This window comes from Heliangelus exortis, chromosome 12, assembly GCF_036169615.1.
Source record: "Heliangelus exortis chromosome 12, bHelExo1.hap1, whole genome shotgun sequence".
Taxonomy (NCBI): Eukaryota; Metazoa; Chordata; class Aves; order Apodiformes; family Trochilidae; genus Heliangelus; species Heliangelus exortis.
The window spans coordinates 1,741,634-1,760,583 of record NC_092433.1 but is presented as its reverse complement, the minus strand read 5'-3'; the positions used below and the strand labels follow the sequence as shown (position 1 = coordinate 1,760,583).

Here is an 18,950-nt window from a genome sequence, read left to right as displayed (position 1 = left end):
TCCCGCGGTCTGAGGGGACTGACAGGATCTGTGAGGGGGCAATGGAGCAGCCGGGTGGGCGGGCTGAGCACGAGCACGAGCACGAGCACGCACACACACACACACGTGCACACACACACACATGCACACGCACACACACACACGCACACACAGAGCACTGCTGCCACAGAGCCTTTAAAAGCTTGCTTCCCCTTGGTCCTAAATGGACTGAAACCAAACATTCCAAATGGTGCAAACCATAATGAAAGAGAACTATTACTATCGACGGCTCTTGTCCTTGACAGCGAAAGGAAGATTAATAAAAATAATAAATAAAAATAATGTAAAAATTATTAACTAGTGCAATTTTATAGCAAGTATAGAATCACAGAATCTGGTGAGTTGGAAGGGACCCATCAGGATCATCAAGCACAACTCTTGTGGCTGTGCAGGGCCACCCCAGGATCACACCACCAAATGCTTCTTGAACTCACACCTGGTGCTGTGACCACTTCCCTGGGGAATCTTAGGCCCTCTTTTTGCCCTAACAAACTGTTATCTTACCATGGACAACAAGAACACCACATAATTCTCCGTCTTTAATTCATTTTCAGTGAAGTGAGTCTACCCTGCTAGAAAGAGGCAGGTGAATAAATGAGGTTCTGAAAAAGAAGTCACCTGGTGACAAAACTTACCATATTTCACCTGTGCAATGTCACCAACTACTATCTCTGCCACTGGGATTTGGATAACTTGTCCACCTCGGACAACAGTAAATTTCTGTTCCTGCTCAATACGACTTTGAAGCCCACGAAACTGCTTCTCCTTGCTCCAGTCATTGAAGGCAGTGACAAGGACAACACAGATAACAGAGAGTAGGATGGCAGCACCTTCGATCCAGCCAGCTTCAGCCTCACCCTCATCTTCAGCTCCTCCTGCTGCAGTACCACATCCTGCAAAAACAACAGTAAGAAACAGTCAGTCAACCAAAGAGTGGCTTTATCATGTTTCAAGAACAACTTGCTGTGAAATGACAACAAGGCAAAGGGATTGTGGTGCTAAGAACTGCTCCACAAAATACTGTCTGGTAAATGAAACGTGGCAGAATAGAGGAAAAAATAGAAGTAGAGATGTCTGAGGAAAAGAGAAAGAAAACAAATCAATAGACATTTCAGATATCTCAATTCCACTACTCAACGAGCTACCCTTGGTAAACCCAAGCTGAACAAACAGAAGGCACCAATTGTTATCTAACAGAAGGGCTGACAGCTTAACCTGAGACATCAAGCATTTGCAAAAATCAGGAGGACTTACCAAGAGTGGCAAGGAGGACTAAAACAATGAGTAACATCAATCAATGCAAAGCAATGACATTAAGACTAAAGAAAACAGATCTAATTAAAACAGATTTCAGAGCTTACTTTCAATAGAATTTCTAAATGTTCTCAACTTGTTTAAATATTGCTGAGATGAACTAAGTAGGTTGGTATTTAAATGTGGTAACAAAATGTATAAGGGGATACTGAGTAAAGAATAAAGTCTAATATTAATTCATCAGTCTTCTTTATAGAGAAATACAGTGGCATACTTACAGAACTGTAAACACATTATTTTGGTCACCAGTAAAAGACTATTGAAAAAATACATTCCATGTGCTAGTTCTCAGGTGTTAATTCTGAATTCTTGTATACACATCTGCTAATTAGTTATTTCAAAGTATTACACAATTAAAATTCAAATAAATTTCAAAGCTAGCATTCACAAAATAAAGACAATACAGTTCTCCTTCTTAATGTGTAAGACCTTAAAGACAGTTTATCCTGGTAGACAGTGAAGTAAACACACTACAATCACACAGCTCAAAGATATCCCAACAGACGAGAGAATAAAAAAACTTGGGCTGAACAACAGAGCCTCCTCTCCCAGGTGACTGAGGGAGAAACAAAATTGTTTAATTTTTTATGAAGAACTGAACTAGGGAGGCATTTGACATCACTTTTCCATCTTCCTCAGGTACCAGGGAGTTTAGGAACTTAGCAACCACGCTGCTTCCACCTGTGACAGAAGTTTAATTCTGGTATATTCCTCACCTGGCACTAGAGGGAATTAACAAGCAATCTGATTTCTCTTTTAAGTTACAAAGACTTCCTTGTAACATAAGCATCATAATTAATTAACCAGCTGAGTTATTACTCTTGCATGTGAACAGCAACAAAACTTCCAAAAGTCAAAGGAGGAAAGATGAGACCAAACACCCACTCCGTGAACAGAAGTAAAATAAACTGAGCTTTTACCAGTGTTCTCCATACTTTATTTTTGGGCATAACCCAAATGAAAGGCAAAGCACACAGGCAAGAGAAGGAACTTTCCCTCAGGGATGCCCTTAGACAGATAGTCCACATGAACCCTTATCAACAATACAAGAAACTGCCTAAATAAACTATTTTTATCACTCCCAAGAAAATAAAGTAACATTTTGTAACTTTTGTAGCTACTTAAACCCAGTAGCAAACACAACCTACAAACCACATCTTCTACTTCTTCCTTCAGCAGAACATGACTTGTGGGAAGGACTAACAAACTCAGCCCTGTTCAATAATTGGCCTATGTTAGATTTTAGATTCTTTTTCTAAATCAGCAGATTCACTGTTGCCTTGTTTGGATTGAGTGGTTTCCTAGTATGAGTAATTCCATCTTGGTAAATGTAAAACAAAAAATTAATCTTAATTTTTCATTAGCTAGGATTTAGTACCATGACAATCCAGTAACAGCACACCTCTGCTCCTCCTCTCCTGCTTCTCAGAACAAACATGGCCTGCAAAGACTCTTTTTTTTTCTTTTTTAGATTTTTGAAAACCTCACTTGAAAGGGTTGAAATTTAGTCTTGCTCATCCAAAAGCACAACCAGGGGTTGTTTCCTAAGGTGATGCCTTGCTCCAGGTGAACCACGAGCAGGAAGAAGCAGACTGCCCCACCGAGGGGCAGCTCAGCTCCTCAGTGACTGGGGTGAATATGAAACACTTTGATTCATCCCTGCTTATGCCTCCATTGCAACCCTTCTGATTATTTAGTGTGGCATTTTCTACAAAATCAGGAATGAACATTATGTAATAATTAAACACAAGTTCTTAATTTGAGCTGTATCCGCATACCCGGAAAAAACTGAAACACCCAAGTTGTGCTTTGCCCCTTCATTAGAGTGACAGAAGTGTTCACAACCAGAACTTAATCTTTTAGATGGATGCAGAAATCCTGAGTTTCTTCATGGATTTTAGAATCCTTGCTGATCAAGCTCCAATCTGCCTTCTATAAAACTTCAAGTGCTGCATCCATTGGTGCAGGGCGTCTGACAAACCAAGGAGGAAATTCACCCACCAAGGTGGACAGGTAGCATGAAGCACACAGCTCCTGAGGTTTGTGTTTGTCATGACTCAAAATGTCAACCATGATATGGGGGAGATGGATTCTCCTTCTCTCTTTCCCCCCTCTCAGGATCAGAACTCAGGACCACAATTTCAAACCCCACAAAAGGGTTGGTGTTACACAAGGGGAACCTTTCTCACCACCCTGCAGGCTGGCTAACCACGTCCTCTCCTAACCATCATGAACTCTAGCAATTTCCTCATTTAATCCCACAGATGAATGGTGCCATCAGAAGAAAAAAATGCTTCACTATCAGTGTGTTTCACATTAAGAGGAAGCAGAATTTGAGGTACATGAGGAATCTGGGCAGAAAGGACAAGTATCTCCGAGTTCAAGCAGCAGCCGAGCAAGGCTCCTGGGATCTTCAGGATTTGCAGGTAGACACCTATAACAACAGTTCAGAAATTAAACTGCTCTTTTTCTGGATCAAACCTAAGTAAACCCAGGCTCTTTAAATGGTTAACCAAGCTGAGAGGCAGACTTTCCCAGAATTCTGTCTGCTTTTTACATTCCTACAGAAATGGAATGGGATAAAAGTGCTTGATAAATTCAAACAAAAGGTGCAGGTCATTCCCATGAGAGGAATAAACTCTACCAATTTACAGTTGTTAAAATAGTAAGATTTCAGAACAGATTCTTTTAAAACAGATTTACAGACTAGCAGCATTTAAAAGGCAACCTGCCCTTCAATAGATGACCTATCTATCAGGAAACATTTTCTTCAATTATGTTGCATTAGTGCTTCAAAACTATTCTAGAAGTATTCCCTTTTAGTAGAGAGGAAAAGAAAAAAAGAAAAAGGGCTTGCATCTCCACTGGTATCATTTTGCAGAATACTTTATTATATACTTAAAGAAAATAATTTCCTTTTTCCTTTGCCATTGTCTCAGGATTTTCTAGAAATTCTGAAAGGATTTAAATGAATATAGAGAAAGAACCTGTATGCATTTATAGGAGAAAACCATAAATTTTTAACTATACACTTGTACTCTCTGCCCTCCTTGCTGCAGAGTTGATTTTAGAGATAGGGGAAACATAAGGAATATAAATAAGACACACAAAAGATGTAATAATAATATGTCTAAGTAGCAAAGTACAGTTTAAAGCATCTAATGTTTATTAGAAATGCTCATGTAAGCTTTTAAAAATTGTGTTATCGTCTAAGATTGCTGTTATGCTTTCACAAGACAGCATTTGGTTCCCAATGTTACTGAAAAATATGCCAGAGATTTTACTGAGAGGCACAGACTGAAAGCATCACAAAATAATTTTCAAAACGCATATGTGATTTGTGGTAAGGTTTTATTCCAAGACAGTGAATTGTGAAGTACTAATTTAAAATTACATTTAACACAGGTCCTATCTGTCAGAAAACTCAATTTCAAAAAAGTAAGCAAGTTTTTAATATGAAGCTATTTTCTACCATAATTACTAACATATGCTGTGTCTGTGTCATTCCCCAGAGTCCCATCCTCGTGAGGCAGAAAATGTGTATTCAATTTGGATCCAAGATTATAAAGATTTGACTGCAAGTCAAGAATGTAAAGGGCTGTGACTCCTTTGGCATAGAAAAAGCAGCTGGAGTCATAAAATGGATGAGATTATTCAAGAAGAGCAAGCAGGAACATACAGGTGGAGCCAACCCCCCCAGAGCAGTGGAAGGACCTGATAGAGCAGCCTCAAAGAACATTTGGAAATACAAAGGAGACCAACATAAAATGTGTCCTGCACAAAATATCTCAAAAGTACATCACCAAAAACTTGTGGGAGAGAATTTTAGAAGCTTAGAATTTGACCAGAAATAGGTCTTCAGAGACTGTTGAAGTTTTCTATAGAATGGAGATGAAAGGAGGATGGAACTCAAAGAGTATTCAGGAAAAAAAAGGAGTAGGAAAGTAATTCAAAGCAGCACATGGAGTCCCAGCAACCTGGGCTTCCATCTCATCAGACTGCAGGCAACTTGGGCCCAAGAGCTCTGGGCTACAGAACCTGATCAGGAACCTGGAAAGCTGAGCAAAGACCTGGGTACTCAGCCTGTGCTGGACCCTTTTAAGCACTTGAATTCATTACTAGTAATTTCAAAATTAGCAGTATTTTAATTATATCAAATGTTTTAGAAAGAAAAAAATAAAGTAAGGCCTAAGACATTAAAAGGGAATGGAAATGTATGACAGAAAAGGCCTTAAAACATTAATGCCAGAAGAGGAGGATGAAGAGTGGAATGTACAACAGCAGCTTGAAGCATTTCAGGATGACAGTAAGCAAGGAACTTTGCTGTCAGGAGAAAATCATCTGGTTGATGGTACTAATCATTAGGGTTTGGTGAAAGCCAGAAAGGGGGAGAAAAAGAAAAAAAGGAAAAGGCCACAAAGAGCCAGACAGCTTCATCTGACAGGGGACCAGGCTCATGTCCTTGTTGGAAACTGGAATAATTTTAAGGTCACAGACACCTTTTCAGAATGTTTCTCATAATATCAACCAAATTTGGGGAAATAAATGAAGCATACAAGGACTGGGCAGCCCAAAAGAATATCTGTTTAAGAGTTCAAAGAGTTATGAGGAGATTCTTAAACGATTATAATTACAAACCATATAGTCTTAAGCTGCAGCATGGCAATTTTTATATCAAAAAAAGTGTATTTTTAAAAATCTGTGAACATCTGTATTCCTCAGTCCCAACCTACAGCACATACACCTCTAAGCTACTCATTTCAACCTACACATTTCTATTTTTAAGCTGAGAATACCTTGTGGCATTTAAATTCCCTAGGAAAATCTCATAACGCCCCCAGAGGTAATTTTTTCAGTCAGTCAAACTGGTTTTGTCATCAGAAAGACAACAGTTCCCATGATAAGAACTTTTTATTTAACTGCTTTCTCTAGAGACATTTTTCCTTTGCTGGGACTTGAGCCCTGATATTAAAGCAAACTGAGCAGCTCTAAGCCACAGCTTTTGCAGTAGCAGAGCTGGGCTCTTGTTACTAACATCAAGTGATATTACTTATTTTATCAAACTTAATCAGTAGGGCAGGAAAAGGAAAAGCAACAAAAAATTCTGCAATAAATGTCATAAACCACTCAACAAGATTTTTAAGGTGCAACAGACACTGTAATATTTTTTTCTACAAATTTCTTGTGCATCAGTTGCTATAAAATCAGTCCATAGGGCGACTGCCAGGTACTGAAGTACCAAGATTCCTTCCTGAAACCTCCATGTGATGCTGCATCCCCAGATGCTGAATTTCTTCCAACAAGGACACAGCACAGGGCAGTGCAAGGGGGTAGAGATCACCAAAATTTCAAAACTGGAGGTTCCTGTCTTTCTCTCAGACTCTACAAGGATTATTCAGTGGTGAATAACATCTCCTAGGTACTTGTAGCAAGTCAGGCCCTGTTCTCCAGAGCAGCCACATTTACTAACCTGAGGTATTGTACCATGCACATTCCAGGTGTAGGGTGCTTGTCTTCCACTAAAAGTGGATTCTGGGTACTTCTTTTAAAGCAATATTAGAATTCTTTGCTTTGTTATATAAGGACTCCAGGAGGGGGTGGGAGGGGAGGGAGAAAAAAAAAGAAAGGAAAAACCAGAATGGTCCCTGTAGGTTAGTTATGTAACTGTCAACTTTAGCCTGCAATATTAAATATTTACACACTTTCAACATGTTCATGCAAGAAAACAAAACTGTAAGCCCTGAAAGCATATATATTCACCCATTCCTCAGCCTGATCACAAACATTTGTGGGCAGAGAAATGTTAATTAAAATACTGGCTCAGCTTCAAGAGATGCAGTACATCAGGCAAGATTCTTCTGATTTGCACCTCCAAGGAAATGTAATTTGTAAGTATCAGTCACAAGGATGAGGCCCTAACTCCATCAGCAGCAATGGAAAGGAACAGGTCCATACAATGGTTTCCATAACATTTATATTCTGCTTTGTTTCCTTTTGTTGACACTTAGAGAAAACAGAGAATGGCCAACATGGGAATTTTAACCCCAAATCCTGTTCTTAGGGATTGCAAGGGAGAACTTTGACATCCACAATTTCCAAATTCAGAAATCAGACTTTGAAAGCTGTTCTCTGGATCAGCAAGGGTTTGAATGCAGCTACTCAACAACTCTTGCAAGGCCAGAAGGCTGAGTTCTACTTACAGGATTCATGCTTCTGGAGAACCTCTTCCTGGAAAATCTGAGAGATTTTATTTTTCATCACGTGGCTCTCAATCTCATTACCTCATGTCCCCAGCTGAGAGCTGTGCTTGGCAACATGGAAATCTCTCTAATGAGCAACACCTAAAAGCAACCCAGTTTTGCTGATGATCTACACACCTCTAATGAAGGGAAGGTATGCATGGGACTTCATTTTTTGCAATCCAACACAGATTTGTAGAAGAAACCAGATGTAGGTCACTTAACAGTATGAAACAATTATTTAATTTGCAGGTCCCACACGACACAATTTGCACATTTTGCACTTTACAAGTTCTTAATGTGTTGTTTCTGAAGCCAGCTCAAGTCTTTAACTGATGCCATTTATCTGTATCACTGACATCCACTAATGAAGCTGCTCCCTAAGCACCCTCTGTGCTGGTGAACAGGCTGACATTGACTGTTTTGATACAGGTCAGCAAAACCAGAGGGAAACTATGCTTGGGGAAAATGCTTGGCTCCCTCAAACTGAGATACCACCTCATCACATCTGTAATTTAGAAGTGAGCCAGGTTTTTCTCTGAGTCCACGATGCACATAGTTTCATTTTCTCAATTCTTCAAGAGTTACCTCTTCTAGAGTGCTACCTAATTGGGCTTTCCTTGCTGACTCAGAGAATCTGTGAATAAAACACTATTTTCTTTCTTGTTGCTTCTTACAAAGACACCAAATGTACAGTATTTCCAGACTGCAATAAAAATATCAAGTAACAAAAAAACAAACCAATCACTACTGGATGAGCAGAACCTCACTCGTTCCATTTCATGATGGGTTCAAAAGAAATCAGGGGAAGCAAGGGTCAGACAGACACACAGACTGTCACAAGTAGGAAATATATGTACAGGAAGTCTGACATAGGGAAGCCTCAGAAAAGACAACATCTACTAAATAAAATTGAATGCAGCCTTGAACAATCTAGAAATAGCCCACTTTAAGCGTTTCAGAATAATGCAAAAAACAGGATAGCATACTCTAATCCACAATGCAATATATTTCCATCAAAACACTAATTAAAGAATAGTTAAATCTCTTAATTATCTTCTCAGTGAATGGTTTTTGTACAACCCTGTAAGAATCTGCAAAAAAAAGTGTTTTCACACATCACCAAAACCACTTACCCAATAATAATAAACAATCAGCTTCACAGACATTACTAAATGTATGAGACAATAAAAATTACTTCATTATTTTGCCCCTTTTGTAAATCAGTCTTCTCTTGAGTAATTCATTATTTAAGAGTTAACTGAGAGAAGTAAAGACTGAGTCAAAAAGTCAGGTTCCCAGGCAGCACTGTATATTCCATAGAGCTTTTCCTGTGCTGGGATAAATGAACACTCTCCAGCAATGACAGCATTTACAAACACCTTGCAAAGCTGGTAGTGCAACCTATACTGTTCCATGAAGAGACAGAATTATTATTTAACTATCTCCATAGAGAGATTGAAAAAAATTATACCAAAAGTAAAAAATACTTATATTTGTCCAACAAAGCAAAACGGTTTCTGATGTAACTTTTGATTTCAGCACAAATACTGAATATTCTGGTTAAGACAAAATGTTTTTATTTATTACTTCAGGACATACAAAAATATTTCTACAAAACTCTCCAAACTTAATTCTCTGTTCTAAGAATACAAGACCAGGTGTGCCTGATCTTCAATGCTCTTGCTCAGTCATTCAAGTTTAGGCTCTTTTCTCTGGGCTTTAAATTAAAAAAAAACAACCCCAAACCCAAACTGAAAGACTTTGGTAGAGTTCCAGTCCAGAACAGAAATAAGTATCAATACTTGGCAGTAAAATTTGTTTTATTGGCCAGCCTTGATACCTCCAGTTGGGGTTTTTGAGGATAACTCAACTGATCTGACTACACCAGAGAAGTATTTAAGTTGAGGTTGCATCGAGTTCAGGGAAAACCAACTCCCAGCAATGCAGACAACAAAGCACAAACATGGTGTTATTTAAAAGTAATAACTATGACAGAACTGAATGTAAAACACAAAGTCAGTCTGAAAGATCTATGTACTAAATGGAATTAACAATGTAGGAGGCTGTGATCCCAGAGAACTGCCTAAGTTTTGAATCACTTACCTGGAGCCCTAATACAAATGGGACTGGCTGATCAGAATAGAACAATGAGGAAAAGGAATGGCTTTTTCACTGTCAGATATTACAAGAACACACTTGGAATAGGCTGCTGTGTCAGTGCAAACAAAACACTGCAAATCAAACTGATAGGAAGAAATGAGAATTTCTGTGAGCTTGGTATTAGTCCATATGTTGATGTTTTTTCTCTTGGCTAAGTTTAATTAAGTTTGGATTAGACTTCTAACTTTGCTATTAAAAAAAAAAAATCCTCCACAGGAAACACTGCAGCTCCTGGGTTTTGCTTAGGAGCCTTCTACACACAAATGGCCCACTTAGGTCCTAAACATATGGATGAAGGAAAAAACCCACACAATCTCAAGAAAATAAAGGGTATCTACAGCCCCAACTATCCAGGCACTCTGTACACAGATGCTGGGAAGCTAAAGCTGCATTTATTTAAGTTAGTTCCTAAAAAGAGGAAGAATGCTCCCAGTTCTGATGTTGCAATCCCTAAATACAGCTGGGTGGGGAGAAGGATTTGTGTATTTCCTCACCTCCCATTCCCAAGGTCACTGAAAGCACCTGGAAACACAGAAGCCCATGAAAATAAATAAATCCTTAAGAGGAAAGTGACTATCATCACAGCAGTTGACTTCAAACAGAACTAAAAAAACCACTGAACATTAATATAGAGCAGCAAGTATTTTATCATAAGATACCACCAGACTTCATCAGATTGAGAGGTGTCCTTCCTGCTTAGGCTTCATCTACTAAAAACTTACAAAGCTCATTCTCTGTCTGAAGGAGAATAATCAGAAGAGCAAACCATTAAGGAAGGTTTTTAGGGTGGTACCTCACTAAGTAATGGATGCTTGTACTGCTCCATCACCCTCCGTGTTCTAATATAAACAAAATTTTCTTACTTCCAAAAATACTCCCTTTTTTTTTATATATAGACTTTAAAACAAGAAATTCCAACCGAGATGATTTTAGCAAAAGGTTGTATTTAGAAGAAATACTAACAAGAATTTGCAAGGATAGTGAAAAAAGTTGACTTTGTCTGGAAATTTTTAGAGACATTTCATTGGAGCTTGTAAAAAACATCAAAGTGGACTGATGTGGACAAAAGTGCCTGATGCACTTCATACATGGAAACCATTCAAAGAGTTTTTTGTCAGCTTCACCCACCCTACAGGCCCTGCAGAAGGAACTACTAAGAACATGGAACTGATTTTATGAGAGCTCTTCAAAAGCCAGATTTAGAAACTTCACAACTCGAGTACCACCAGCACCACAGCACAGCCAGGATACTACAAAACCAGAAAATGAAACCAGTGCTCTTTTGAGCTCAGGTCATGGCAGTGTCCTCTAGAGCCAGTTCTTGAAACACTTCACCTTCTTGAGATGCTGTTACTCCCTCACTCATCTGTCACATTCATGAGAGCAAGAAAAACAGGTTGAGAAAGATACAGAAGGGTTTAAGGACCTCAGACACAAAAACCAGGTCATAAACTGCAATGTTTATTACTTTCATTACATTTCTCATCTGCATCATTTTCTGTTATAAAGCTTTAAGAGATGAAAATTATAGCACTAAAAGCTTAAACATTATATCATAACATCTTCCACCAGAAGGCATTAAAAAGTTTTATCTACGTTAGCAAACAGTATGGCCCCAGACAAGTAGTTTTACTGTGCAAATCTGTGTGCTAAGGAAACAGGTTATTAGTTTAGTTTCATCCCAAAGGATGAGATGAGATCCCATCTCAGCAGATCCCAGTTTGTGCACTCACTGATACCACCCAACAATGTGAACCACAGCATGCTGACTGGGGACAAACCAGAGGTGTGATCCCTGGATCCAAACTAAAATGTCAGTGCAGATACATGCAAAGTTTTCTGTCCTTAGGATAACCTCTCATCAGCACATGCATTTCCCATATTCTGCATGTTAATTTTGGTTTAAACTCATGTAGTTAAGATTCTCAAGAGTTTATGCATACCTGTGCAGGATGAGGGCACGGAGAGAAAAGGCAGAAGTCAGGCAATGAGAGACATAGATCAGAATATAAAGTTTGAATTGTCACTTTTTCCATAGTAGATAAACATATATGGATTTACACACATAGAAATATGCACCTAGATATATTAAAACACACAAATGTACATGTGCACATACTTAAAGAGCAGTGTAACATAGTGCCATTACACCTAAGTGTTAACTACTATCAGCTGTGGTAGATGGGGCTGTAACACCAACCACTTACTTGGCCATGCCTTATTCCTGAGCTCAGCAAGGTGGCAGCTTGTTCTAGTCTCTGTCTGATTAAATTCTAAAAAACCAAACCTTCAATTGCATCTACACAGATTTGAAGTAGAGAGAATTTAAGATTCTTTTTGCCAGGTCCCAACTCAATACCAGCTTACTTACACAAGTAGATATTCTGCTGACTTGCAGATATTTTGTCTCAAACGCCTGTTTTATCCTTACTGATCTCTCAGAAAATAAAACAAAACCCAACAAAGGCAGCAAAGGGCTATACATCTGCCTTGTCATCACAGTTTTGGTGTTCAAAAAGGAAGTATCTAGCTTGTGTCCCTCATCTGTGCTTAAAATTTTTTTCCAGATAAGAATTCCCCATTCTAATGCCAACGCACCAGCAGACACAAAGCAGAAGCACACGTGGACTTTGGGGTTTTTTTATACAGTTGTTTGAATTGATGCAGTCTGGCTGGCAATCAGAGCCCTCCTTTGGAACTGTAAAATAACCTTATACCTTGATCAAAAAATATTTTGAATTTCATAATGTCACATAATACACAGGTTTTGCAAATCTGAAAAATACTCGAGAATTTAAAGCTGCTAAACTAGAACTGATTTTTCAATTTACAATCAACAATCAGTATTCCTACATTTCATATTGTTTTACTGCATAAGCTATTGACGTTGAATTTGTAGAATATAGAGGTTTTCAGACCTTTTGGCTTTTCATTGGCTTGGGAAAATTTTGATTTTTTTTTTTTTTTAATACATCAGGTAAATCATTTAAGGTAATATTTTGACTCACTTCCTCAGGGTCAGTGCAGTACTTGCACTCCTCTGCATTACTGAAATGTTGTTCAGATTTTAAATTTCTACTGATAAAGCAGGGTAAGTTACCAGAAGAAGCAATACAAGTGTCTTTACCATCAAGTTGTCTTCAAGTAGAGAGAATATGGCTGCAAATATAATGACAAATTGGTCTTCACAGTAAAAATATAACAAGGAATTGATGTATTTAAATGCTTCCAAGAGACATTCAGGATATATATCAGGAACAGCTGTCTCTCTGCATGGACACTTAAGACAAATAATATAGGAAAGACACAATTTCCATCACCAGAACCTTTTAGAAGTAAGTATATGATAAATTGGTGTCAAGAATGGCTTAAGTACTGCTGATAGGGCTTTTGAGGACAGGGAAAGACTGAATGGCCTCCAAGACCCCTTCAAGTAGATTTCCTCATATTTTGCCTCTTGTTGTTTGCCCCTGGATGGTGTCACCAGGCTGTGGGGTGAGGACAAGACCTCAGGTATAGACCCAGCAAGCAGCTGAGCAGCAGGGGCTGAAAACTGGGAGTGCCAGGGAGCTTACAGCAAACCCAACTCTGCTCTGCACAGGGTGAAAGCCAGGCCAGCAAGGGCTGTTCTCTCTGGTCTGCTCACTGTCCTGATCCTGCCCAGGAGGAGGGGACAATCCTCAGGTGAGGACCTGGACACTCCAACCTCTTCTGTTACTTGCTCTCCTATTTTTAGTCCTTTTATTGAAGTATGATTTAGGGCAGGAACTAAAAAGTAATATGCTTTCTTAAGTGAATTCTTAAAAGAACTTAATTTATTTTACAAAACAGATTGGGCTACTGTCACTAGAAGCCATATGTTGCTTCACCTCATCCCATCCTTTGGGAGGAAGGAGGTTAAATGGTGGGATTCTGGCAGAACAAGCTGTTTTTAAGAGGGAAAATACTTCCATTTCTCCTATTTTTTTTCTCCTATTTTCTAGGATGCCAACTGCTTCGTGTCTTGTGCTGACAGGTGGCTAAGACTGGTTTTAAAAATCCTTTGGGAATCTCATGGTTTCATTTTTATGAGGACATAGGAGCATTTGAGTTTCTGCAACAACACCCTGCAACACAGCAACCCCAAAGTTTTCCTAACTGAGGACTTAACCTATACTTTGAGATTAAACTATTTTACATAAAAATTGTGTTTTCTAATTGCTGCATTTCCAGTTTCTCAGCATCTCTTGCAAATTCTCCTCCTCAGAGAGGATGCTAAGCACCCCTCGTGCTGTGACAGCTGGATGGGTGTTGTTTGTTTAGCAGATAAAGGATTCCTGTTAGGAAATATCAGCTTTTAGGGTCCTTATACCCTCTTTTAGACGACCTGTTTTTCCATTGATTCCCTATGCCAGCAGAGCCTTATGTAACATGCTCTTTAGAGACTTACAGAATAATACACACATTTTATAGAGGTTTTCACAGTCAAAACAAAGTCATTTCAAAACGCCCCGAGACAGCTGGGGGTGTGTGTGGAATTCCAAACCTCTCCTAATTGAAGGCTAAAGTGAAATTCTGTTAGAAGCAAAATCCTCTGAAGCAGTGCCTGGTGTGGTACCAGGTTTTGTCATCCTGGCTGACAGTCCTGCAAAATTCAAATCAGCTCTTAGAGCCTGCAAATAGCACAGATAAAGAGAAGCTGCAGCTACATTTCCCTGTCGTGCCAAGGGGTGATTAGTTGACACTGACAGTGAGGATTACAAGACAGTTCAGCTGTTCCCTTGACCTTTTGCAGCACACAGGAGATTTGAAGATGTTTGCCAATTATTGCTGTTTTCAGCATCTGCATCAAAATTCTGAAAATATTTGAAGACTGTTCAGGGCTGCTGGGCTGGGTTGGTTTTTTAGGGACCTTCGTGAAGCAGGGTGTTAAGATCCAAATTAAGTTTCAAGGGAAGATTCATGGGAAGTTAAGACTCAAATCACTGCCAAGTATTAAAAGGAATGACACTTAACTCATTTTATTTTAAAATAAGGCTTCACATTTCCTACAATACATTTTGCATTATGGAAAGGATGTAAAGATAACAGTTGATTTTCAGTGTACCAGGAGTACTACTTGGTGACTTTTTTACATATAAAGAGCACACACATATGTTGTGGAATCAGTTTTTCATCCTAATGTTGGCTTCATAACTGGGAGAGCTGGCAAAGGACTTACAGTTTATTATGATATACTGCCATGATTTTAGGAAGTTTGTAAAATAACACTAATGTTGGTCTTACAAACTGGATATTTATGCTGCCTAAATTTATCAATTTCTAATGCAATCTATGTTATGAGATGTAAAATGCTTTTTTAAAAAAAACCCAAAAACCAGAAAGATCTAAAACTGTCACAAAGAATAGAGAATTACCTTTGTTCAGTTGACTCATTTTTGACATTTCTGATTCTTACACTCACTCATCAAATATATTAAGTGAATACTAATGAAATTCAGGGAGACAGATTTTTACAGACACTGAGACATATGCAACACTCTGGTAATCTGTGTCCTAGGATCTCAAATTGGCCCTGCAAGACTTCCATAATGTTGAAGTCTGGCAAAAGACTTAAAAAAAATTGATGTGCTTCATTAACCATGTAAGGAGTCCCACAAATCAAAATGCTAAGGAAAATGTATAATGAGATCCTGGATCTGGAGTGTATGGGTAAAGAACAGGCAAGTGCTGCACTGAAACACTGAGTTTATATTCATTGCATCTCACCAGGAAGGAAATTTTTCAGAGGATGGCTCAAAATGTCATGCCATTATTTATGTTAGGCTACTTCTAAATAAGTTGAATAAAATTTGGTTAAAGTTTCTCAGTAATTAGTGCTGTTGCTTTCCTTACCTTTTTTTTTTGGAAACAACTGCTTAACCCCAGGGTCATTTAAGGGGCACAGAAGTGCTTCTGGATCAAACAAAATCTTGAGCCATGTGTAGACTTGCTGCTGCTCCTTTCTACTATTAAAGTAACACAAATGACCAATATCAAAAGGTTAAAAACCATAAACACAGTCTGTTTACATTTGGCAGGAAGTGACTGGACTCTAGCACAGAATTTCCTACCACCAAGTGCACTTTCTGAGGCCAGAGGAGGTGGCAGTGCTCCTGCAGAGCTAATCCTGCTTTTCCTTGTAGAGCCAACATTTGCTTCCTGCCCAAATGACACCTGTGTGTTTCTCCTCCCCCGGTGTGTTTACGTACACAAGAATCTATTTCCAGGTTTTCCCAGCAGGCATTTTGTATATTTGTATGTTCTTGAATTGTATAATTATTGCCTCTTTATACAATTTATGAATAAGCTGATTTCAGCAGGAAAAAGTGTAAGATTTCTTGAATCCCTTGTGAAAAACAGATTGGTCTACTGAGACATTACACTACCTGGAAAGAGAATGTAGGAATAACTCTAAAAAAGAAAAACACTTCATTGAGAGTGGGAAGAAAATTGTTACAAATTGGATATTGAAGGAGCGAGAGACATCAGCTACCTTAAAACACTAAAATTAATGTTTTTTCACAACTAGTGGTAAACAACAGAGCAGAAAACAGATTCCAAACTGAGCAAAAGAGATTAATTTTATCAAATTTAAAGTCCTGTTATGCATGGCAACACAAAAAGGGTCTTTTTCCTTTTTGTCCCCACCTTGCCTGAATTACAGAGACTGCCCAGCTCCCCCTGTGAGCCCCAGCATTCAGCCAGAGAGTGATGCACAAGGCTCTCCTTCCAAGGAAACACATCTCTTGCATCCCAATAAAGTGAAGAAATTGTCAAAAAAAGCAAAGATCTGCTGGATATACAGAAAATCTGCCTCAACAGGGACACTCTGCACAGGAGCAAGGTAAGGAATTGCCCTCCCAGGAGCTGTGGAGCAGCTCTACCTTCTCTCCAGCTATAGGGTCCCCCTCTGAGATTTAAACCTCCAATGTGGTCAATAGAGAAATAATAAGGAAATAACTGAGTGGGGAACCCCAGGAAATAGTCTCTAGTGAGGAAACTCATCAGAGGTGCACAGGCCCCCCAGCCACAGCCCCAAACAGCCTAAAGCAAGTGGCATGGGAGAACCAGATTTTGGGGGACCATGCCCTGTTTCTCTCTTATCTCCTGTTCAGTAACTTGTTGCATGAGTAAGGGGAAGGCTGACTCACCCAAGCCTCAGCTGAGCAGTAATAAGCCATAAAACTGACCATTTAACTTGGTTTCCTGCATGGAATTTTGCCTTGGGAATTTTAGCAGAAGCCACAGCAACCAAAACCACTTTTCCTTTTTGCCTCCCCCAATAGTGGAAAGAACTGCAACACCTGAACAGAGACACCATTCCTGCAGCTTCACACTGAGCACAGGGATGCTAAGGCATCTTCTTCAAGCTACTTCTCTCCACCTCTGTAATCTACAGAAGGAAAGAGAATTTGGGGGAGGAAAGTTAGCAGTTTGGTACATTGATGTGAGCAGTAAATGACTGTCAGGTGTTGACACCAGTGCTCTTTGCAAGAGGGTAACAAGAGCTATGTGGGATACAAGGCCTGGAGATAATAACAAGGGGGAGGATTCCAGAAGGCTCAGAAATTGCAAGTGATGGTGTTAGCAGAAGACTTGAACATTTTTAACAAGGATTTAGATGGGGGATGTACCTGGGCAGTGCTGCTCATTTGCTCTGAGCTCCAGGGCAGACTATGAAGAATTCTGCTCCTCCTGCAGCATTGACTGCAGAGATCTAAGGGGGGAGAGAGAAAAACCTCCAAAGCAAAACCCAAGTGGGAGATTCCTGCAGATTTACAGCCCAAATGAGACAGAGATCTGTTAGTGACTGAGATAAGCACTGCCATTTCTGCTTCCCTTGGTGGGTTTCTGAGTCTAAGCCCTGTTTCCCAAAGGATGCTTCATTTCCCCAAGCAATGCAATGGTTTGCCATGACAATCCAGGTACTGGATCTTAGGAATCCTTCTGTTCCTGGAGGATAAAACAAGACACTTGATATTTCTTTACAAACCATATACAAAAATTATTTCACCCAAGACAAACGTTTCAAATTTGGTCCTGAACTAACTATAATCTACACAACAAAAATTAAGCCAGGATGCCACATAATCATTAAATCCTCTTTGGATATCACAGGTTCACAGTTCTGTTTTCTCAGGGAACAGAATCTGTATCAACCCTGGGCACAGAAGGAGGAATTTTTATGTAGAAATACTTTGTTCTGAGGATCAAAGTAATTCTGTCTTGCCTGTGTCTCACCCCAGTGATCATCACTGTAGTTAAGGCTACATCTGCACCAGGAATTTTCTCTCAAAATGTATTTTCTGAAATGCAGCAGCAGTTTTGCACTTTTTTTGAAAGAGTGGAAAAATGATTCTGTGTGGATTAGTAATGAGAGCAGTAATTGCCACGGGGCTGACAATAATTTATGCAGAAGTTCTCAATTGCTCCTAATGGCCTGTCAGATGGTAAAAAGGAATGCAAAGCAGATCATAGGAACAACTTTGCATAGCTTCTGAGAACAAAACTCTTGAAACTTTCACTCTTGCAAAGAAATATGAAAATTCTGTACTGAAGTGGCTTTTGGAGGAGTACAAGAAAACAACACAATTATGTAGTTATTCCTGTAGATCTGATTTTGTGATTGCAGCAGAAAATGAAATGTTTTCCAAGATTCACCCCTATCTTAAATGAACTGTAGCAGAACAAAAACTTTGTGTACTAACAAAACCAGATCACTGCCTCTTCCAGTTAAGATTGGTTGAGGAATGTCACTACTGATCCTTCAGAACTGCAGAACTCCTTCCAGCAGCACAGACTGAAGGCATCTCAGGAAACAATCAGCTATTTACTTTTATCAAGATAATACCAAACTGTCTCACAGATGTTTAGAAATGCAGTTATGCTACAAAGGACTTAACTTGGCAAGGTAGCAACATTCATAACTTAAAATGGGAAATGATAATCTAGAAAATGAATTTTCAAGCTTGTAACTAACAGCAAAATGCCCTACCATATACACACATTAGGCTATACCCTCAGACAAGGTTTCTGAAGCAATTAATGCACTCTGACATCTTTTGGCTGTGTGGGTTTTATCATGCATTCCTCCTTCAAAAGCTTCAAGAGGCAAATATTTTGCACTTAAAAGTGTGGAAACCAGTTAAATGCTAATTCTGATACAGTTTAAAA

At 39.1% G+C, this 18,950-nt stretch overlaps 1 protein-coding gene across 34 annotated transcripts in view; it reads right to left on the bottom strand.

Annotated features, from left to right (window-relative positions):
• The window catches only part of ATP2B2 (ATPase plasma membrane Ca2+ transporting 2), a 408,804-nt gene that overhangs the window by 96,630 nt on the left and 293,224 nt on the right, over positions 1–18,950 (bottom strand). For all 34 annotated transcript variants that reach the window (XM_071755377.1, XM_071755355.1, XM_071755387.1 and 31 more), the window contains one exon: positions 675–932. In XM_071755377.1, coding sequence (XP_071611478.1) covers positions 675–932 — 258 coding nt within the window. The remainder of the gene's footprint in view (positions 1–674; positions 933–18,950) is intronic.